This window comes from Leptomonas pyrrhocoris (assembly GCF_001293395.1).
Source record: "Leptomonas pyrrhocoris isolate H10 chromosome Unknown, whole genome shotgun sequence".
Lineage (NCBI taxonomy): Eukaryota > Euglenozoa > Kinetoplastea > Trypanosomatida > Trypanosomatidae > Leptomonas > Leptomonas pyrrhocoris.
In genome coordinates, this window is record NW_015438364.1 from 511,553 (window position 1) to 534,061 (window position 22,509).

A 22,509-nucleotide genomic window follows, 5' to 3' on the forward strand; every position below is an offset into this window, starting at 1 on the left:
GAGACAACGACAGAAGTAGAAAGAAAGAAAGAAAAAGAAAAGACAATAATGAAGTTCAAAAAAACAAAAATAGGAAGAAGAAAAAGGAAAATCACACGAGAGAAGAGAACCAAAAAAACACAAAAATGAGAGGTAGTGGCGGTTGCGTACAGAAACGTTCTGTTCTTTGTATTCAAACCACCGAAGCGTACGTAAAGATCAGTCCCTGGAAAAAATCACAGGTTTTTCTTCTCTTTAATCCAGAAAAACAGAAAAAGGAGAGAGAGAGTCGTGGAAACTGCTTAGGCAAGGTTTGGAGTTGAGCGTAACGAGGGAAAAAGAGTATTTCTTCTGATGAAACGAAAAGAATGGAGAAAGAAAAGAATGGAAATAAAAACAAGTATAAAGACTCTTTCGCTGCTTTGAGTGAACAAAAATTTAGAAAAAGAAATCAAAATGAGTTAACTCCTGTGAGATAGATGAGGTTTGCTTCGATTATCTAGCTCGCCCGCACAGACAGGTGTGGGTGTGTGAGTGTATGTATGTGGAACGAATGATCCGGCTCAATTTGATAGTGATGAGCTTGCCTTCTTTACGCAAAAAAGGGCAAAAGAAAATAGAGCCTTTCTTCTCGGAATTTTTGATGCCTCTTGCTTATGTGGGTGTGGGTACGCACAGCCTCAATGTGCCTTAATTTAATATTTAGTCTTCCCTCGTTTGGGGGTTAGATAGAGGCAAAGAGACTTCGGCGGTGTTCGTGAACTCGCAGTAGCTTGCAAAAAACACACGCACACAGCAACAAGAGATCGGAAAAGAAAAATGATATGGAGGACGACAATAATACGAGAATCACCAGTCCTGGACGAGACGCGCGGGAAAAAAGAAGTAGTTTGCTCGGCGTTTGTGTGTGCGTGCCTTTCTCTTTTCTTGGGGGGAGGGGGCTTGTTTGTTTCCTTTTTTCTTCTTCTTTGTGGGGATGTGAAAAAGCGCACGTGGCCTTCGCCCGGATGTGGCCTTAGAGAAAATCAGGGAAAGAGAGAGAGAAATAAAAAAAAAGGGTGCTGCACACTCACGACAACAAAGAAACAAAGAAAAAGAGAGGAGGCGTCGGTTTCCGAAAGAGACGAATTTATAGTAGTCTGCAGTCAGCTGTAGTTCTTCTTCTTCTCGGCCAAATCCGTGAACGGCGGCCTCACGACTCAAGACGCGTGCACAGCCACACACACACACGCACACGCACGCGTACACACAGCAAGAACGCACAATGCAGCGCAGATCAACAATGAGCGGGAGGAGGAAGACCGGAATCGCTTCGTTCGCGTTTTCTTTAGATATATAAAGAGGAAAAAAAAGGAAAGAAAACGAAGGAGAGGAATGAAGGTCCGAAGTCGACGATGGAGACCGGCAAAAACGCCGACACGCCTCAACAGTAATAACAATAAAGGTAAATGGAAGCAAGACGTGGTAGAGAGACAAGAGAGAGGGTTTTTTGGGGGTGTGTGTGTCGAGCTGAAAATGGAAAAATATAGGAGCCCACAATGTGAAGGCTCGTGTATTATAGTGGGAAAAAAAAAGTGACTGTTTAAAGAAAAAAAAGACAAAGAGAAAGAGAAAGGTATGAATAGTGGTGTAAATGATGACTTATTTGCAGAGCAATGGCGAGTAAACAATCAGGTGAGTTAAATTGTTCAATCTACGTTTCGCAGACGAAATCAACAAACAGCGACGATGTGCGTTTCGCGACGCCGGTTGAACAGCAGAGGAAATAATGGACGAGTGAGGGGGAGAAAAGGAGTGAGAAAGAGAACGATAGAAGTAACCAACAGGAACAACGAGAAAAGCTTTAAAATAATAATAAAAGAATGATCATTGCGCGAGAGGTGTCTATGTCCCCTCAACTCGTGTGCATGTCGCGTACACCGCTGTTGTGCGCCTGAACGGGCAAGCGCCCTTCGCACATCAGCGAGCGGTCTCATTTCTTTTTTTTTAATCCTTTTTCGATGAAGGCAACCCTTGCGTGGACGGTGGTCCTCGCTGGACGGAAAAAGAGAGAAGTCGACGACTTCATCTGCTGTGGTTCTTTTATATTTATCTCAATCTAACGAACGAGTAGCAGAAACCGGTGAAAAAAAGAGAGGAAAGAATAATAGCAGATCGAGACTGAAGTGCTCTCTCGCTTTTCAAATTCTTCCACCTGCTCAGAAAAAAAAAGACAAGAAGACGACTCTATACGCATGTAAATGAAACAAAGAAAGCAAACCACTTTGACGCGGCGACACATAACATCCCCTAAAATGTCTTCTACAAAAAAAAAGCGAAGATAAGCGAAAAGTGCGGGTGACGTCCTCAACGTGCCGACCACATCGTTTTCTGCAGCCACGGGTGCGCCAGAACCTCGCGCATCGTCGGCCGCCTCGCCGGATCTTTCTGCAGCATTGCCTCAATCAACGACAGCGCACCAGCTGACAGCACCAGTTGATCGTTCCTATCGCGCGAAGGCGACGCGCCACACAAGTTTGGCGACTCGCACCGAATCGCACGCAACGTCTGCTGTGTCGAATCCTTGTAGAACGGAGGAACTCCGGTCAGCATCTCCGCCAGCATCACACCGAGGGACCACACATCTGTTTTGTAGGAGTGCGTCTGGCCGGAAACCATTTCAGGAGAGAGGTAATCCAGTGTGCCGCACACGGTGCGCCGCCCCTCCACCTCGCCATCCTCTCGCGTATTCGCATCTCCGCTCTGCTGTACCCCCGAGATGCCACGTTGGGCGGCTTGCCTTTCATCCGTAGTCTGTTGCTTCGCCTCGTCCCTCTCCGCACTGTACAGCTCCTCGGTTACGCCTGCGCTGCCCTGATGTACAACGGAAGAACCCACCGGTCTGGACCAGCCGAAGTCCGCCAGCTTCGCTATTCCGTCCTCATCAACTAAGACGTTCTCTAACTTTAAATCACGATGGGCCACTCCAAGAGCGTGCAGGTGCGCCAGCGCCTTCGCCACGTGTCGGGTGTAGCGAGACGCCTGCCTCTCCGCCAGGCGACCGAGCGGCGCCGTCTTTACCCGATGCAGCAGCGTCCCTCCACGGCAGTATTCCAGCACAAGAATGATGCACGACGAGGTAATAAAGTAGCTGTAGAGACGCACAATGTTGGGGTGGCGCAGGGTGCGCTGCAGGTTTATCTCCCACCGCAGCTGTGGCTCGAGCTGCAAGCACCGCAGCCGTGCTCGATCGATCTCCTTCAACGCAAACAGTAGCCCCGACGCGCGGTGCGTGGCGAGAGAGACGAGGGAGTAGCTGCCCTCGCCGAGCACCTCTTCATGCTGGAAGTCTGCGGCGTGCAGTTCATGTTGTCGGATGCGCGGACGCGGGGACGACGGTGATGGTGGCGGGACGGTGTTCTCTCGCATGTTGGTGGACGTCGCGGCGAGAAGGGCTGACGTGGGCGAAGAGGGGCGATCGGTCGAGCTGCTCAGCGAAGAGACACCCCCTCCGTCGCGGTGCGATATATCTGTTGGAGATGCTTCAGCGTTGGGGCGTAAAGCTGTCAACTGTCGATTGATGGTGCCCACCGTTTTCGTATTATGATGAATGGGGAGGAAAGGCAGTGATGAGGCCGCCGACGTTGCCAAGGCGGGCAGGCTTCTCTGCGTATTCGGTGATTCTGTGTCGGTGCAGCTTTCCTCAAAGCGTGCTCGCTTCGCATCCGGCACGTGCATCGACTCGCCGCAAAGGCGTTCTTCATTGGACTTGCCAGATCTTGTTTTGATGGGTGCTGTGTAGGAGATGATCTCGTTGTTATCCGCCCGTAGCCGTAGCATGGGTCCCGTGCTGGTGTGCGGGTAATCAACGGCTGCGGCGGACGTGGATGGTGCCGATAACACAACAGCCTGGACCGCGTTGTAAGACGGAGGCGACGAAACACGCAGCGTGCGAGTCTCCCTCGTCGGCGCGGCGTCGGAGGGGGGTGTGAGCGGTGCACCGCATCTTCTGCGGCTGCCCAGCATCGTGAATTTCACAAGTCACAGGAAGAGAAGATCGTCTCTGAGAACGCGTAACATTGAAAATCGAAAAAAGAACAGCCGAAATGACGGGGAAAATAGTGTGGTTCTGCCAATGTACTCGTGCGCGTGTGCAACTGAGAAGCGTAGCGTACGAAATGGCAGGGAGAAGAAAACAGCGCGCTTGGAAACGCGGCGCATTCAACCTCACCTGGCGGAAAGATGAGGAGTGGACTTGGTTGGATGAAAGGGTCGTTAACAATGCAAAAAGAAAAGAAAAAGAAAACCCGACGGAGAAAGAAGAACGGAAATACGTCGTTGACCATCAAGAAAGCAAACGAGGTACCCGCCTGCTGATGTCAACGGCTGCTCTTGTGCCTGTGCATGTCTGTTAAACAAATCAGCGTAACTCCCCTTGCCCTGTCGCACCGTTTTCGCTCTCTGTCGTTGCTCGAGAACGCATTCCAGTAAGCGAAAGCTGTGGGGCAGCTGATCACACGCCAATATTTTTAAAAGGGCTGTCCTTCCGGCATAATGTCGTTCACCGTCCCAAGGATGCCCTGTCCTTTTACTGTATCCCTACCCTCTTCCTAAAATAAAAAAGATTATCGTAAGGGAGGTATTTTGGCCTGTTAGGCACTTTCATTGCCAAAGGAACTGCGCAGGTGTGTTTTGCGCGTATATAGGGAGGGGGAGGTACATTCGTCGAGACTTAAACAACGAAACCCACCAACCCCTGCTCTTCCTCCCTCTCTTCCCCACCTCATCACCCTAATAATGAGTCTCCGTGTGTTTGTGTGTGTTATACAGTTCGGTTGATCAATACCATCCACAGCACACCCGCCTCACCATCGCATTAACTCAGCCACTCCTTCAAATACGCGCAGCTCTTCGGGTTCACCACACCGTACCCCGACACGGAGCAGCGCTCCAGCTGCGGACAACCCAAGCACGGAAACCCCAGCGCCGGCATGTACGACCACCCGTCCACCGCCTCCTGCGCGGACGGCTGCGAGACCGGCGCCGGCTCCCACAGACTCGTCTGCCGAAGCGCGTCCATCGTGCTGACAACGCTGTCGCTTTCAATATCCAGTAAAAGATTTGCACAAGACGAAGAAGTACCGGCGGCCCCCGCGGCCGCCTCGCAGCTGTCACGGCGGAGACGCTGCCTTGGTGGGCTGCCGTCCACGCCGGAGGCTCCACGCTGCTGCTGCTGCTGCTGCTGCTGTCGTCGCCGCGCTTGCACCGTAAAGTGGCGCATCACGCCCTGGCCACACGCAATTTGGTACTGCGGAGCACTGACCTCCTCCTGTGAGTCCGGCACCCGCAGCTCCAGCACACCATCCAGCACCAGCGTCTGGACGAGGGTGCGCAGGTCGATCTCGGAGAGCTGCTTTGAGGCAAAGGCCGCGTTGGCGACCCCCGACACATCGCTCGTTGAGTTCGGATGCCCGACACCGCCCGCAGCACCCGCCGAAGGATGGATCGGGGCGGCGACAGGTCGAGTGTAGGCGGAGTCGATCATCGTGACCACGAGGGGGGTCATGGGCGACGTGCCGCCGCTGCCGCCACCCCCTCCACCTCCTCCTACCTGTGCGGAGGTGCTGGCGGAGCCGCCGCTACTGGCGCTCTGCACCGCCTCAACGTGGCGCTTTATCTGATCGAAGCCCACCATCCGCCGCGTCGAGATAAACCGCGTCAGCTCCCGCCGCCACTCGTCCACAAAGGCGGTGTCCAAATTCTCGCCGCAGTACATCGTCCCGCCCGTCACGTGGGCGGAGGGGTCAACGTGGAAGAGAGTGTAGATGCGCTTGGCGCGATTCGTGAAGGAGCGGTGCTCCTTAATGAGGCCTTTCGCCGCGAGTGCAGCGAGGGCCTTGCCGAGCTCCGTCTTGGGCATCCGCACTTTGTTCTGCAACTGGGTCTGATCGATACCGCTCTCCCCGCTCGCCCGTACCGCATCCATCACGAGCGACAGCGACCCGTTGATGTTGTTCACAATTGAGACGTAGATCTGGCTGTCGCCGCCGCCGCCGCGACGCAGGCGCAAACGATTCTGCTCCACCAACTGTCGAATCACACCCTCCCCGCCATTCGCGCCGAGGTTTAGCTCACGCTTTAAGCGCTCATACGGAACTGCCTCCTCAGCTGCGGTGGAAAGGCGGTGGAGAAGGCGCTGCTCCACCGCAGCGGCGGAAGATGAAGACGAAGACGCCATTCCTGAGCGGCTTTTGGATGAAAAAAAAAGCCTTGCGTTGCGGTTTTTATGAATGTACTTCGCAAGAGTCGTGTGTGCAGGCCGTTTCGGGAGAGGAAGAGTGCTTGTAATGAGGAGCTGACCTCGTTTGATGCCGCTCGTAGGAAGTTCGTACGAGAACACGGAAGAGACGCAAAGACAAAAAAGGGGGAGAGAAAACTAATAAGAAGTAAGGAATGTCAAATTATAATAAAAACTGTAATTATGGCTGCCTGCTGTTTGCTCCACTGCAGCGTAGCGCCCGCCGTGCGTGTGTGGGAGCGAGAAGACGAAAAATGAAAAGGGGAGGGATAATCCGCGCGCTTGAGTTTGGTGCCTCTCGCACACAGACGCACGAGCTGTTCCGGAGCACGTCAAAAAGCCGCAACAGTAGTTGCACCTCCAAAGAGAGAAAAGAAAAGAAAAAAGAAGTGTGAGGGGTTATACGAAGCGACGCGGAAGAATAGATTCAAAAGATGCGGGGAAACAAAAACGGTGGAGAGGGTTGCTCAGCATCGCATGGTGTGTGGGAGACGCCAAGTCGCGCCTCATCACACTTTGCGCATGAGGGGAAGGTGTGTCTCTAAACTGCGCTTTAAGAGTACTCTGCGCCTCCTACGGCTATTTCTCAGCGGTGGAGTTCGTGGTTAGCAAGTCACCGTGCAGCCTGCGAAGGATGCAGGGAGTGAATCGCCGAGAGAGGCGCGTCCCACTTGAGTGTTTCCCTCCTCCCGCCCACCTCTTTTTCTTTTTTTACAAAGGAGACCTCTACCGTAAGGCTCGGCGAACGCCGGAGTGCACGGGTGGGGTGTGCTCCACCCGTGAACGTCCCTCCTCCCCCTCCTCCTCCTCTCTGCCGTTCGCTTTCTTCTCTTCTCTGGTGTGGTTGCTGCCGTTTTATATATAAATATAAATATTTGATTTCTTTTCCAACATGAAGAAAACATAAAAAAAGCAATGATGAATAGCGTGGACGAAAGACAAAAGAAGAAAAGACCGAAAAGGGCGCCGCCACCAAACACGCTTCAAAAGGGTTGCATAAGAAGACGAATATCAAACAAAAAAAAAACAAGGGCGAAGACTCAGCTGAAGAGAAATTCTTTTTTCTCTTTTCTTTAAGGGGTCTCCGACGACGCGGTAACGACCTGCACACAGCGACCGTCACTTTTCCTCTTCCTCGTTTTTCACCCTTCGCTGTCGTTGTTCTTTCGCCCTCCCTCTCTGTTCTGCAAACGCAGGGAACTCAAACCTTCATTGGATGCCAACCACAGAAAAATGAAAAAAAAATCACAGAGAGAGAGAGAGAGACCACGCAGCCACAACCACCTCGTCACCTTCAACGATCCTTCGTATGTTCTCGCCTCGCAGGACCGGCAGCACATCACACCCGCGTGCAAGTGCGCTCGCTTCACACAAAAAAGAAAAAGAAAAAAAAGAAAGGACAATTATAGTAATAAAGAACGAAATAAAAGAATCACTCTATACGTTCGACATCACAAACTTCGCCATAATCAACGCGTTCTTCTTTTGCCCCCCCCCCCTTCCCCCCTCTGTTGCCTGGTAAACACGCACCAAACGCAAGCAAGACACGCAAGGAAGCGTGCTCCCTCGCTTCCATATCTTCATCAACGCGACTCGATGTATTTAAAAAACGAAAAGAAAGAAGAGAGGTATCTGTAACTATCCACGTTCGCTCACGTCAACTCACTCTTACGCCGCCGGCTTCGCTGCGGGGGGCGTGCCACCGAGGAGCCGGTACAGGGTGTCGCACGAAATCGCCAAAGCAGACTTCAGATCTGATACGTTCGTCGCCGGGCTGTTCGTAAACGCAGACAAGCACACACGCACTTCCTGGTCGTCTATCACGTAGCCCAGTCCGTAGCCGTTGTGGTTGATGGGACCAAAAGTGTAGTAGCGCAGCCACGGCTTGCTAAACTCGCTCGTCGCCAGGACAGCGTTGTTCGTCTTGGCAAACAAGTCATCCTCGAAGAAGGCGAGGGCGGCCTTGTCGCCGTTGATCTGAGCCACGTGCCGCAGCGCGGTCAGGTGCCGGTCAAAGCCCTCGCCTCGCTTCGCCGCTGCTGTCTGACGCACGTGGCGGATGCTCGTCGCACGGATCAGCTTCGCGAGGGTCTCCTTGCCGTTCGCGTCGAGCGCCGCAGCGGCCGCGGCGTCCTGCTGATGCTGCGCCAGCGTCGTCGCCAGCTCGAGCATTTCCTCGGTCGCCGTGTGCATCAGCTCGGTCGTGCCGTGGAAAAAGCGGGCCGTACTGCACACCTCCGTCGTGCTGCACAGTTTGCCGCGCAGTTGATGCATGGCTAGCTGCAGGCACATCTGCACAAAGGCGTCCGGCTCCACCGCCAGCGCGGACAGCTGCGCCCTGCCGTAGGGAATGTGGATGGAGTGCGCTTCCGTGTCCGTCACGATGGCCAGCGCCTCCTGGCGGGCGGCCCGGATGTGCGTGACAAAGGACTTTCCGTAGGTCACGCTGAGCGGCTTGACAACGGCGTTGATCTCCGCCCCGTCGACGCCGTTCGTGGAGAGCCCGCTACCTCCGCGCTCCTTCAGGATGCTCAGCACGTCGTCGATCCACTTCGCCCAGTGCACGCGGTCGCTGGCGGTCGTCTCGAAGTTGAAAGCGACCTGGCCATCCTCGGAGACGATCATCTGGTGCTTGTCGAACCAGCGGTTCTCTAGCTCGTCCTTGCCACCGTGCAGGGCGGATGACTCAGCGAGGCTTTCATTGCTGCCCCACTTCAAGCCGTCCAGGCAGACTACGATAATGCTCTCATGGAACAGGTGCAGGGACTCGGCGTTCTCGGGGGTTTTGATCAGCTCTTGATAGGCCTGTCCCCACACGGTGCGGCTGCCCGCCGTCAGCACCGCCACGGGGGCCGGGTTGTCCTGGTCGGGCGTGATAGACAGGATAAACTCAAATGCCTTCTGGATCAGTCGGCGGTCCACCACGAGCCCGTTCTCGTCGAAGACGCGCACCACGTAAGGGTGGCCATCGTGTAGCACGATAATGTGTTGCAGCTTCGACAGCGGCGTCGTGTGGATTGCATCTGTCTCCTTTGACGGAATCAAGCTACGGCCGAACTCGGTCAGCAGCGGCGACACGTCGAACTGCTTCGATGGGTCGTCGGCCACCTGTAAGCCCTGCGTCCTCACCTGCTGAATCCAGCTAGCAATCGCGTGTGTCATGGCGGAGGCCACGCCCGCCTGCGTCTGGTCGGCACCAAGAAGCTTGTCCTGCAATACGAAGCCGGCGTTCATGTTCACCTCCAGCGGGTAGCGGCTACTCAGGGCGGCCTGCGACATCATCGTCTCGAGGTAGGTAAAGGGGGCCGTGCCGGCTTCGGCGGCAGCCTTGTCCGTTTCGACTAAGTACTTCTGCAGCACCGGTGCTGATGAGGTGAGGAAGGCATCCAGCTTTTCCACGTGCCCGGCGGTGACCTCGTTCGACCAGAGAGCCTTAAGGGAGCAGCGGTAGCCGTCCATGGTAGAAGTCACCGCTGGGATCGGCAGGCGAGGAAGCTGGAGCACGTTGCTCTGCAGCTCCGAGGCGGCAATGCGTCTCATTTCTGTGGTTTAAATGTTATTGGTGTTATTCTTTCTTCTTCGTTGCCTTTTCCAGGCTCTTTGTGCTCTCTTTTTAAATCTGAGGGATGAATTCGTGGTACCGGCGGTACACAACGCTGATGCTGGGAACGACGGAGAGCCACGGTTGACTGTGCGTCTGCAGGAGAGGAACAACTACGGATATATATGGAGCAATTGGCAAACCAGACCGAGACAACTTCGCAGAAGAAGAAAAAAAGCCGCAGGAGTGAAAAACGTGGAAGAGAAAAACGACAGAGAATGTGATATGTGAATAAGAGCAATAACAGTAATTATGTCTGGAGAACGGGAAATGAAGAGAAGAGACGGTGTCAATAAAGTCGCACGCGCCAACGTGCCGGTGAAGTCGATAGATGACAGAACAACGGACGAAATAACCCGCGGCAAAGAACGCACGTGCGTAATACTCTTGAGTCTGTTAATGGAACTGCTTTTCTTCCGTATCGTCCGCAATCGTTGCTCCTTTAGTGTGTGTATGGGTGTAGGTGTGTGTGTGTATGGGCAATACAGACAGCAACGATGAGGTGAAGTGGTCGGAAAGCCTGGGGAAGAGGGCGGCAAGGGAAACAAAGAGCGAAAGCAAGAACTTGTCGAGGTGCAAGCCAAATATGTAATAAACTACGCAAAACACGTGGCAGCCTAAGATGGACAGACGGACAGACGGACAGAAGAAACAGGAGACACCAAAGAAAAGAAAAAATACTGATGCGTATAAAGGACAAACAGCAATGGAAGCTATCCGCGCCCTGATGACGAGATCGAGACGAGTAAAGCAGAGAGGAGATTATTCAAAACAATAATAATAATAAACACCTTAGTATCCGAAAAGCGGTCAAAGGGTCGAGTTTGCATAAACACGAACCTTTCCTGGTAGAGGTGGAGGAGAACAAACAGGGTAGTGGTGATGGTGTAGCACACATACAACGGATAATTAAGTGGGAGAAAACAAGATAGACGAGCAGCGACGAAAGATGAGGTGGAGAAGTGTCCGTGAACGAATTGAAAAGAGAAAGAAAGGCAGTTTAAGTTCCAACAATCTTTGAAGCTCGACGCTCCCCAACGTCGCGAGCAGCACGCATCACGTGAGATCGTTATTCAAGGAGAAAAAAACGAGCAGCTCTTTTTTATTCCCACAACACGACGCAACACGCAATGAAATTGGGCGTATGTATGTATGTGTGGGTGTGTGCATATGAGCCAACTTCACAGCACATCCAAGAGCGGAACTGGATGGTAGCGTGCCGACAAGTGTGGCCTCGGTGCGAAAGACAATGTCCTCTGAAGGACTTGCTTGCTATTTCTTGTCTTTTAGGGGGGGAGGCTTTTCCCTCCCATTCCTCCACAAGAAACTACTTAGATTTTTGCTATTGTGATGCAGACACCCTTTTTTTATTGTAATAGCTTAAGTTTGTAAGAAGAACATGTGTGCTTGCCCCGAGCTGCCAATAAGAACAAGATGAGAAAGAAAAAAAACTGTGCGGACTGAAGAGAGGCGGCAGCAAAAAAAAAAGGGCACTGGGATGTGTGTGTGACTGAGGGAGCAACAAAGCGCTGCGCAGGCCCGTTTCTGTACACCACCTCCTCCGCGTTGCCTGACCGCCAGTGCTTTCCACAACCACCTTTTCCTTCCCCCCTTCCCCCGTTTACCTCACCGTAAACCTCCATACTTCCTACTGCATGCGAGCAATTTCTGAACAAAAAAAAACGCACACAGACAACAAAACAAAAGAAAAAATGATGGCAAACGTAGGAATGATGGCGATCACCGCTGGAGCAGGCCAATCCCAATGCGATCACGCGACCAACAGGCCAGGCAACGCGAGTCCATACACGCAGATGCACACATGCGCCAACCCACACACATACACACACACACGTACGTGTGACCCCACGACAAAACATATAGTAATAATTAACAACAGATGAATATATGAGTTTTTTTCGCTTCGCACGATACACGCATCTACTTCTGACACACGCGCACCAACACAAAACACCCAGAAGCGCTTCCGTAGCAACTCAACCGCGCCGCTCTCTCCGCAACCTGCACGGAGCACACAAGAATATAAGAAAAAAACCCGCGCACGCAGCGCATCACATTCGCAACGAAACTCACAAACAGGAGCAAATCATCGACAGACGACAATTCGTTCGTTCAGTTTGTTTTCACGGAGTGCAGCCTCAACTCAGAAGCAAATCAACAACGGAAAGAAAAAAAAAGAAAGAAATGTGAGGAAACAGCCGCAACAAATTCAACCTAAAAAAAAAGGGGGCGTGGACACGCACCACAACAATCGTTTGTTTCTTTTTAGTTTTTCTGTGACCACTCGTACTTAGGATGACGCTGCTGCTTTGTCTTGCGTTGCGTCGGCCTCTTCGCGCTCGCTCTCCTCCACCGTCCAGCCCCGGATGACCTCATCGTACGCCACATCGCTATACTTGTCAAAGATCAGCGGGTCCGTCGGACTCAAGAAGTTAAAGTTGCCCTTCGCAAACTCTTCATCTGGAATGCGGTCGAAGAGGGCGGTGTGAAAGCGCACGTAGTGCACCAACGTGTAGTACGTGTACACAGGAACGTCCTCCGGCCGCGGCAGGGGGCAAAACTTCATGAGGAAGCCCATCAGCATCATATCCGCACCGGGGCCGTCGTGCAGCAGCGCCTCCTCGAAGTTCACCGCCGTCACGTAGTACATGTCTCGAATGTAGTACTTGATCTTGTTCAGCGGCGGGCGGCCCATGATGTCCTCCGAGGTGGCGGTCCAGCTATCAAACATGGTCACCAGCAGCTCCTCCAGCACCTCGCGACGGCGGTTGAACTTCTCAATTGGGATGCTCGTTGCCCGGCGGCTCACCAGGTGCACGTGGAGTACGTATAGCCAATACGTCAGGTCCATCTCCGCGTACTCCAAGTCGAACAAGTCCTTCCACTCGGGGAGGGAGATGTGGTGGCACAGGTGGCCGGAGATAAACTCTGACACAGCGCGCACCTGCCCGCCCATCGTCATCCAACGCGGACGCTCACCCTCGTAGACGGCCATCGAAGACGGGTCGCGCACGTCTATGCCTTTGTAGCGTTCCGCGTTCTCCTCCACCAACTTCGACAGCAGGGCCTCGACAGGCTGGATGTCCGTCGTGGCTCGCGGAGTGAGAAAGTGGTCCGGAACCAGCTTCAGGAACTTCTCCTCGGCGACGCCCTTGAACTCGTTGCCGAGGCTCGCCCACGCAGCGGCCGCCATCCACGACGTGGAGGCCGACACGGCGACGGGTGAGGCGGAGCCGCGGGTGCTGTCCTCCGCAGCTGCGGTGGAAGAAGACGCACCGGCTGCTGTCGCTGCTGCTCCGCCGGCAGCCACGCCGCCCTTCGCACAGAATCGCCACACACTACGAAGAAACATCCTAACAAATAAATCGACACCGCAATTTCGGTGCAGCGGGGCAAAGTACGAAAAAAAAAAGGAAGAGAAGAAAAGACGCGGAGTGGGTGTCCGTCAAATGAAATACCCCCCCCCCCCCACGACGAAGAGAGCAAAAACAAAAACAGCGTTTGGAAAACTGTGTGTGTGTCGTGCTGAAAGCGCAGACGCGGCTCTCCGCAAAAGGGGGAAAGCAACAAATAAACCTTAGAAGACCCAACGCAGCCGCCGAAAAATGTGACGAGAGAAACACAGAAAAACAACAAAGGGAGGAAAAAGAGGGGATTGGACAGAAGAGCGGAAGACAGTCGACGAAGCGCGGCCCATAACGGCTCACCTTAGCTGTACTAGCTAATGAAGAAACTCGCGAAGCAGTTTGTTCGCGACTCGACTGATGAATTACTGATGTGTGGGTGTGTGTATGTATGTGTTTGTGTATTTCTAAATGAGAAATGAAAAAAGGACTTGTGAAGGAATTCAACATGCAGAAGAGCGTAGAGAAAGACATGAAAAGGGGAGAAAAAATGCGGTAGAAGCCACGAGCACGAAGAAAAATACATGGGAGTACTTCACCTACGAGCGCGAGGGAGTTTCCACGTGTTAGCTGCTGCATACGGGTGCGTTGTACGCCCCCCTGCTGAGCAGCGAATTGAGTTGGTCGCTTAAGGAAATAACTTCATCAGCCGCTCCTACACTCTTTCCAGCCTCGCATGCCTTTCCTTTTAAGAAAAGGAAAGAAGCGAAGAGCCGCTAAACCCTTCACGCTTTGGGGGCGACCGGTTCACGCTATGCAAGCTGTCATCCTGTCAGAACAGCTGACGTGCCTCTACTCGATCCCCTATTTTCTAACACATATATTGGTTTCAATAAGTACCCACATGTATTCTCTCCTCTCTGCAAAAAACAGCAGGTTGAACAAAAACACGGAGGTTTGGGAGAAGGAAAAGAGGAAGTGCCACCGGCACAACTCGTTGCAGGAATCGACTGCGCAACAACCGCGACGCGATCATTTGCAATAAACCCCTCCTCCTGATAATAAAAGAGAAAAGGACAGATTGGAGAAGTCGTCCGTGCTTTCGTTCCTTTCCTCGCGCTTCAGTTTCTTGCTGTTGCTCGTTACTGCGTCGCCGCCTGCGTCGCGGCCAGCTGCGAGATCTCGCCCATGATGTGGTCAAACGTGTCCTCCACATCCTCGTCCTCCCAATCCTCCTCCCACGACTTCGCCACCTCTTCCTCAAATTGCCCACTGATCTGGCGCATCGACAGCGTGCGGACAGAGCCGGCGCGCGACAGACCTCCCGCCGCACCGCCCGCCGCCGGTGCCGGCTCAAAGCTCTTGAAGTCGGCGAAGGTGTCCTCCGACTCCTTGTACCAGGCGGACCAGACCGTCTCGGTGGACGGGATATCTAACAGCGCGTCCGTCGTCTGCAACACGGAAGGCATCTCGCTGGCGTTCGCGGAAGCCATTGTTTCCAGCCAATATATACCGCGGTTGAAGAAGGAGAGCAGGCGGAAAGAGAACGAGGGGGGTAGATGGACAATAAACAGTGTTGAGGGGGGGGGTGGCAAAGCAAAGACGATAGCCCTGCTTGAAAGCGCGGATAGAGGAGAGGAAAGAAGACACGCGCACTAGACAAAGGCAACAAAACGTCAGACGAACACACGCGCCGTACGACAAACAAAACAGGCAAACGTATATATATAATATGTCCGGTGAGGGGTCTTTTGTGAAAACTTTTTTAAAGCTTTGTGATTCTCTTCTGCTAACTTCTACGTCGACGTTTTTCTTTTTTAACCTCCGTTGCTGTTTGAGAATTGGATGTGGTTTGCTTTTAGCAGAATGAAGCAGAGTGAGGAGACAGAAAAAGAGAGGAATACATATCGTGCAGTTGCGTTGGGGGAGGTAGAACAGCAAAGGAAAAAAGAGTACATCCTTCGCTCACCGGTGAGGCGAACAGTCACGCAGGCGTCGCCCCAGCTGCAACGCTAAACATGGTGATCCTCTGCAAACCCACAGCAACAAAAAAAAAAACACCAGAGAGGAAAAGCTTCAGGCGAGGACCACTTTGGTTTAGGAAAAAAAAAATAAGCGGCTTTCTTCATTACCTTCGCGGAGCATCTGAACGGTCCGCAACGTGAGGTCACATAACCATCCGTGTTTTTGTTCCTCAGAGAAATCAAAAAAAAACGATGCTTTTTTTGGCATTCCTTTCTTTTGAATATCCTTTTTTAAGTTCGTCAGTTTCGTTTCCACGAGCTCGTCTGGTAAAGCCATCCCGTTTGGGGGGTCACCGCCGCAGCATCGTATATATACGGAATCAGTCACGCACACACAAACACACGTACAACACAACGCATGACCTCCAAAAGGAAAAAGAAAACTCCACGTAGTTTCCGTCAAAAACAGTGTACTTCGTTGTGAAAGCACCCTGTGGCGTGCGCGGAGCTACTGCCCACGTGGGCCCGCATCCCCCTGCTTCTTCGCATCCTGCAACTGCCTCACCGCGTCCTCCTTCGCCTTCTCCCGGGCGATCTTCTCCGGATCGGCCGTCGAGTAACAGGCCAGGCCGCGCGCCGGACACGTCGTGCGCGAGGCAATCGCGTTCAGCGAGACGCCGTAGTTCGCCATGAGGTGGTTTATCACCGTCATCCCCCGCCCCGCTGTCGGCGGGAACAGCTTCTCAATCTCCGTCGGCTTCACGATGAAGTTGCCGTTGCGGTCGACGTCCACCTCGATGCCGACGTGGTAGCCGCCAAACGTCGTCATGGACACGACGACGTCGCTCTCATTGACCACACTGAAGGAGCGCGGCACCGCCTTGTTGTAGATGCGCTGGAAGGTGCGGTTGCCCATCCGGGGCTGGCCGTAGGTGTACACGGTCACCTCGGGGATGGGGTAGTCCATGCGGCGCAGCACCGCCGTGATGCTGTACGCGCTGAGGGAAGCGAGCGCCCCACCCAAGCTGTGGCCCGTCGTGAAGATGCGGTAGACGATGTTGCGATCCTCCTCTACGATCGCGCGCAGCCGCTGCATCACCGTCGGCTTGAGCGTCTTCCAGATGACGAGAAAGCCGGCGTGACACGTCGGCCGCCACGAGGTTGCCCGGGCACAGGAGCGGAGGCACGCCGCACAGCCGAGGTGCTGCGTACCCATAGTGCTGCCGCCGTCCAGCGTGCTGGCCATATCCGTTGGCACCCCGCTAGAGCCGTTCTGGTTGTCCTCCGCCTCGACTCGCTCCATTTCACGCCACACGACGCGGTGGATGTTCATGTCGTACTTCGCGTTGCTCATGTTGGCCGTCCCGCGGAAGCCGATGATGATGCGTGGTGCCTTCCCGCGATGCTCCGGGGCGTTGGTGTCCATCTTCACCATAATCACCTGCACCTCCTTCGCCTCTGCCACGAGGAGCAGGGTGAAACCGTACTTCTCCACATCGATCGGGAAAAGGGTAGAGGTGGTGGGGACGGCCGGGTTGGACGAGGGAGCGTTGACCGTGGTGACCGGACCGCCCTGCGCGAGACCGCGCGAAGGCAGCTCACCAGCCGCCGCCGCCGCCACCGTCTGCTGCACTACCGCATCGGCATCCGCCTCGTTGCTTCCTTCCTTATCTGGCCGTTTGGGCTGCGACGCGGCAGCCTGCGGCGCGCGCTCCGCCGTCGGCACGTTGTTCTGCTCTCCCTCCCCCGTCATGTGCACAATCACCACGGCGTCGTCAGCGTCGTGGACGGCGGCGTGGTGCAGCGGTGACAGGGTCTTGTCGCCGTCCTTGTCGCCGTCTACGCCAGTCGCCGACGCGTGCCGGGGCAGCATCTCGTGTTGTTCTGCCTGCGCTACGGTGCTCGCCGCTTGTCTGCCGCCCGGTGCGGGGGGCACGGCGGCCGACGTCGAGTCTTGCCGCTGCTCTCCTTCGCCGCTTCCAACATGGTCGCTGCTGGCATTATAGTGTCCACTTGCCTGCAGGTAGCGCACCACCCGATCGTTACCACCAGTGCCCGCCGCGTTCTCGTCCTCGCTGCTGTCCTCCTCGTCCTGGCTAGAGTCGTCCTCCGCTGGGCAGCACCCACATACCACCTTCTTCACGCCGTGCGCCACCGTCTTCGGCACGTTCTGTGGCGTCATTTTGATGCCCGTCTCAATCGCGTCATCGCCGCCGCTCTTCTCCACGCCATACGCCTCCCACGATACGTTAAAACAGTCAATCGCCGTCTCCAGGTTAAAAAACGGAAGGTAGTGCATGGACTGGAAAGGGCGGTAGGCGGCATCAAAGATGTGCGTCTCGAAGCGGTCTAAATTGCGCGCCGGCTTTTCGAACAGGTGCTTCTCCGCCGCCCCCATCGCGGCGCCCAGGCGTTCTCGCACCACGTTCAACGTGTGAAAGAAGGAGCGCCGCCCGCGGCCATGCCCATCGTCGCCGTCGTCGTCGCTGTGGTAGTGCGCGCCGTCTTCCTCCTCGCTGGTCGGCTGCGAGAGGTCAGAGGCCATGTCATCCAGCAGTGTGGTCGACGCTGCGTTGACGTCGGTGGGTGGTGCACCGAAGGACCGATGCCCGGTGGCGGTCGACGCGAGCGGCGCCGGTGCACGACGGCGTTTCGCGTGCGCTCCTTCGCCGTTGCCATCATTGCCGCTGGCGTGTTTGACGGGCTGCGCCGTGGTGGGCGTTGCCGCAAAGGTGGGGAGCGCGTGGGGTCCTCTCCTCAGCGTGTCGGCTGGCGAGGCAAAAGAATACTGCTGCACTTGCCGTAGTGCCTGCAGCAGCGCCTCTGACTGCCGCGCGTGTGCAGTGCCGGCGGTGGCTTCGTCCGTCACGTCGATGCTGCCGCTATAGCACGGGTCCTCCGTTTCCTCGTTGTTGTTGCTCGTCGAGGGGCCCCGAGGAGACCTGCGTGTTGGCCTGACTTCGTCCCCATGCCCGCCCTTTGGACGCGTGCCGGCGGTAGTGGAAGCCGCTCGTGTGGATTCGTGCACCGGGTCACGATAGCGCTGATGTTGCCGCTGCGGTGGAGGTATCGGCGGCGAGGACCTTTCGGCATCGTAGTTCGCGTGTGCGCTGTTGCTGTGCGCGACGCTGCCGGCCGAGCGCGAGCGCGCGTGACAGGCACCGCTGCGCAGGCCCTCTCCAACCACCAGCGGCGTCGACACGTGTTCGGTCTGCGGTGCGTAGCGCGGACGGCCTTCAAAGCCCGCAAAGGTGCGACTCAGTGCGATTTGGTTTTCCGCCACCGTCATCGTCTGCTCGCGGCGCAGCCCTGCGTTGTCGTGGCGTCGTGCTGTAGAGGTGCCTTGCAGAAGACGGCTGCGATGACGGGCGGGGCCCTCGACCGCAAAGGCGTCGAAGGCGCTGCCGGGCTCGCGCTGGGGGCTTTGGCTCGGGGTGGTCAGCCGACTGTTCGGACGTCTCGCGTAGCCACCACCGCCGCTGCCGCTGTTGCCCGGCCCTGCAGCGGACGCCATCGGATCCGTGTTGGCGACGCCGTTCCCGCCGTCTGCCAAAAAGTAGGTGCTAAAGCGATCCATGTTCAGCACACTTCGCGCCGCCAGGTTCACCGAGGTGACGTTCGCCGCCGCAGCCGCAGCCGCCGCATCGCGCGGGCGCGCGAAACTACTATTGCGCGGGCCCGGAAGAAAACTTACGTTTGTCGTGTTGGGGGCATCGGGGTTCTCCCAACGATTGGGGCGGTTGCCGGCGTCGCGACCCACGCGGCGACGCCCCTCACCCGGCGCGCCGCGCATCGCACCAGTGGCGGCAAAGCTGTTTGGATAAACCCGCGCCGGCGGCTGCGAGGGAATCCCTTCGCCATCGCTCCCCTCCACGTCGCTCGACAGCGGACTTGGCGGCTGACTCGGCATTGGGGTCTGCCAGACGTCCGTCCGCCACAGCGCCTCCCCGCCCCCACCTCCTCGCGTTGCCGCCGCTTCACGCGATGCCCGCCGCGTCGTTCTGCCACTCATCGCGTTGTGCGTGCGGAACAGCGAAAAAAAGCCGCTGTGTGTCGCCTCCCGCTGCGTCCCTAACGAGGTGGACCGCTCGTACAGAGCGCTGTCTTCATTCCCATTCCCACCTGCGCCTGCACCGCTGCGTTGTGGTTGTTGCTGCTTGCGCTTCTGTCGTGCCATGAACTGACGCTTGCGGAATTCGAACTGGAGACGGTAGAAGCGCGTCTCCTCAACTTCCGTGGAGAAGATGTACTGGCTGCCGCCGTGTCGGGCCAACCAGCGGTACCACGAGTCCGGCCACACCATGTGCTTCCAACGCGAGTCCTTCGGGTTGATCGGCACGTTGTCGTCGCGGTTCTGCGAGGTGTAAACGAAGGTCATGATGTTCACGAAGAAGCTGGCCACCATCAACGTTGGCAGCTGCAGGAACGGCTGATGCGAGGCCACAACGGGGAAGTCGTGATTGTACAGCAAAAAGAACACCAAGCAGTGAATAACGTAGTACACCACGGCGGACAGGAAGATCATGAGGAAGACCCTGCACGCGAGCTGCTGCGGACGGCTTTCGAGGTACGGTTTGTTGCCGAGGTAACTGCGCAAATACATCAGCAGCACAACACAGACCAGCCCGCCAAAGAGCAGCAGCGCAATGGCCGCCCAATACAGTCGTGCAAAGCGCGTGTAGCTGTTAGAAGCGGCGTACCAGTCGAACTCCTCCACGCACGCGTCCACAATCACCAGCACAAAGACGCACACGAGATAGAGAAAGACGATGATCTTTGTCCACTTGGGTGGGTCGTACACGTTGTGACTGCGCAGAAGAAAAGCCTTCGCACGCGCCACGACACTCGGCGGCGTGGTGCGTCCGGCGTGTGTGGGCCACGCCATCGAGGCGGTCATGACGGACAGCATATAAGCGATGAGCACCGCCATGAAGTACGTCGGGATGCGGTACTCCATGAAGGCCAGCACGGCCGGCATCGGCCAGATCGTGATGTTCAGCGCAAACAGCGGGTTGAGGTACCAGAGCAGCGCGACCTGCAGCGCCAGCGTCCACGCCTGCTCGTACAAGGTGCTCGTGTACTTGCGAAACGCGATGAAGCGCAGCGTGTGCAGGAAGGATAGCAGAAGCAGCACGTAGCGCCACACCAACGTGGCGATGGTGTAGACGGAGCGCTGGTAGGCCACACCCACCGCTCCCTCCGCCGCCCCCGCCGCCAAGGACGCCGGCACCGAGAGAAGAGAGAAACGAAACGCATTCGAGCTGCTCGTCTCAGCCAGCAAGTCCTCCGGCACCCGCGCGACATCGCAGCGACTTTTCTTCCTCTGGCAGCGCAACGTGAGACTTCGATTCGACGTCCAGGTCAGACCGCCGCCTTCCATCGTTGTGGAGGCGATCAGGTCGTAGTTCTCCACCGGGTTGACTTGATCGGCTGGGGTCGGAAGGCTCACCACCACGCGACGGTATCGCACGAGTTTGGCATGCAGGTGATCGAGGTCGTGCCCGGCCCACGTCAGAATAACATCCGTCGGCACGGCGCCACCACCACCAGTCCCGTCCATCGGCGCCGACGTCACACAAGAGCTAGACCACTTCTCCACGTGACGCAGATCGGTCGGGTAGCCAGCGCCGCAGACGTTCGTCATGGACCACTGCACGCGTGGCAGCACCTCGATCACGAGGGCCGAGATGAGGGCGGCGTACCACAGAAAGAGAATGAGTCGAATAATGAAGGCCGAGAGTGACTCCACCTGCAGCTCCACCGGCTCGTAGAAGCGCTGCTTTATGCAGAGCTTTTTGAGGTGCCGGGACTTGTGTGACTTCGCGGTGGAGCCGTCATTCCCTGATGTGGGGATGAGGAGGTGCGGGAGTTGTTGGTGTGCTGGTGTCGGTTGCCATCCACTTGGAACCACGACGGCACAGAAGGGGAAACGTAAAACGTCACTCCACGACTGCGCGTGGTGTTATCGTGGACGTCGCTGCCGACTCCAGAAAGAGCAAACGAATGCATGCCGGGGCCTGTGCCGATGCGGTTCGATAAGGCGGCCGGGTCCGCGCCAGGGCGGGATACACCACCACCACCACCACCGTCTACCGAATCGCGGCCGTCGCGCTGGTCCTCCTCGTTCAGCAGCGCCTCTCGTTCTCGCTGTTGTTGCGGCGGCGGCGGCGGTGGCTGCTCCGCCTGCGGCCCACTCGGGTTCGTCGCCCAATAAAAGCCGTCTACGAGAAAGAGTTGTCGGTGTGGCGCTGCAGGAATGGTCCGTCGCGGTGGTGGCGTCGCGTCTTGCTTCGCCGCTGCCTTTTCGATTCGTCTGCACCGCCGCTCCAGCTCCTTTTCGTCATCCTTTTGCCGCTGCGTCTCGACGGACGTGATGGGTGGAGGCGCGGGCGGCGACGCGGGTGGCGCGGTCACCGGCGGTGGTGCGGAGGTGGCAGCGGCAGGGGGTGTATGCTCCGCCCGTCTTCCGTCGTGCAGGGCAGATGAACTTTGTGTGGCGTCGCGCTGCCGCGGACTCGGTTCAGCGGCCGAACCAGCCGTGCTACTGTGACGACTGGAAGGCATGAAGAAATACTCGGAGGCACATGAACTAAAGCTTTATTAGAGAGAAGAAATTAAAACAGAGAGCACCCAAAACAATTCGCCGGCAACACTTCTCGTGGTCAGCAGGAGCGGAAGTCACACGGGCAAGGTTCAGCAGGAAGGCCGACCTAGCAATGGAGAGCTAGCGAAAAAAAGAAAAAGGAGAAGGCGAATCCTTCAGAAAACGTGAGAATGTAAAAACACGGAATGAAAAGCAGAAGATCTACAAAGGTCCGTCCGTTTGCGCCAAAGCAAACAAACAAAAAATAATAATACTGCTACAGCTAATGTACTGAAACGCGGAAGAAGACGTGAAAGTGCTTCCTACGGAGGTTGATTCTGTTCTTGCTGCTGTTGCGTTGGGTCGCCTTACTAGGTACTTCCCCTATAGAAAGAGAACGTGAGAATATATATAGAGAGAGAGTAGTGTCGCTTGCTTTTCGAAAAGGCAGGAAGAGGTGCACGTTAGACTCCGACACGCAGTGCGCACAGCGCAGTGCCTTTTCCTCCCCACCAGTTAGTTGTCAAATGGCTAACGTAAAAGAAAGGAAAGAAAAATCGAGAGACTCAGGAATTAGAGGCAACGTGTAACACCAAAACGTTGTCGCAACTATATCAACAGCAACAACAAAAAGACAAGAAAAGGCTCAACAGGATGGAATGCTGCGTCACTTTTGGGCGTTGCCTTCTCTCAGCACACCCACACCCACCCCCACTTGCCTGCCCCCCAGTCAAGCAGGT

At 55.7% G+C, this 22,509-nt stretch overlaps 6 protein-coding genes across 7 annotated transcripts; all 6 read right to left on the bottom strand.

The window, feature by feature from the left end:
- Positions 1 to 2,325: 2,325 nt before the first annotated feature.
- On the bottom strand, positions 2,326 to 4,213 carry ABB37_04712 (putative serine/threonine-protein kinase putativeprotein kinase; the record flags this gene model as incomplete). Its single annotated transcript, XM_015802490.1, has 1 exon — positions 2,326 to 4,213. The coding sequence occupies exon 1, from the start codon at positions 3,796 to 3,798 to the stop codon at positions 2,326 to 2,328; it is 1,473 nt and encodes a 490-aa protein (XP_015658934.1). The 5' UTR covers positions 3,799 to 4,213.
- Positions 4,214 to 4,834: 621 nt separating this feature from the next.
- On the bottom strand, positions 4,835 to 6,615 carry ABB37_04713 (hypothetical protein; the record flags this gene model as incomplete). 2 transcript variants are annotated; one of them, XM_015802492.1, is made up of 1 exon in its annotated part: positions 4,835 to 6,615. In XM_015802492.1, exon 1 carries the CDS (start codon positions 6,194 to 6,196, stop codon positions 4,835 to 4,837), a length of 1,362 nt encoding a protein of 453 aa, XP_015658936.1. In that variant the 5' UTR covers positions 6,197 to 6,615. The 2 variants fall into 2 exon arrangements, with proteins under 2 accessions (XP_015658936.1, XP_015658935.1); XM_015802491.1 differs by having other exon boundaries at positions 4,835 to 6,574.
- Positions 6,616 to 7,924: 1,309 nt separating this feature from the next.
- Positions 7,925 to 10,703, bottom strand: ABB37_04714 (putative mitochondrial carnitine/choline acetyltransferase; the record flags this gene model as incomplete). Its single annotated transcript, XM_015802493.1, has 1 exon — positions 7,925 to 10,703. Exon 1 carries the CDS (start codon positions 9,794 to 9,796, stop codon positions 7,925 to 7,927), a length of 1,872 nt encoding a protein of 623 aa, XP_015658937.1. The 5' UTR covers positions 9,797 to 10,703.
- Positions 10,704 to 12,168: 1,465 nt separating this feature from the next.
- Positions 12,169 to 13,713, bottom strand: ABB37_04715 (putative mitochondrial hypothetical protein; the record flags this gene model as incomplete). Its single annotated transcript, XM_015802494.1, has 1 exon — positions 12,169 to 13,713. The coding sequence occupies exon 1, from the start codon at positions 13,228 to 13,230 to the stop codon at positions 12,169 to 12,171; it is 1,062 nt and encodes a 353-aa protein (XP_015658938.1). The 5' UTR covers positions 13,231 to 13,713.
- A 651-nt stretch (positions 13,714 to 14,364) lies between these two features.
- ABB37_04716 (hypothetical protein) lies at positions 14,365 to 15,078 on the bottom strand (the record flags this gene model as incomplete). Its single annotated transcript, XM_015802495.1, has 1 exon — positions 14,365 to 15,078. Exon 1 carries the CDS (start codon positions 14,713 to 14,715, stop codon positions 14,365 to 14,367), a length of 351 nt encoding a protein of 116 aa, XP_015658939.1. The 5' UTR covers positions 14,716 to 15,078.
- Positions 15,079 to 15,694: 616 nt separating this feature from the next.
- Positions 15,695 to 20,830, bottom strand: ABB37_04717 (putative lipase domain protein; the record flags this gene model as incomplete). The annotated part of the gene is made up of 1 exon (XM_015802496.1): positions 15,695 to 20,830. One exon carries the CDS (start codon positions 20,828 to 20,830, stop codon positions 15,695 to 15,697), a length of 5,136 nt encoding a protein of 1,711 aa, XP_015658940.1.
- Positions 20,831 to 22,509: the final 1,679 nt, after the last annotated feature.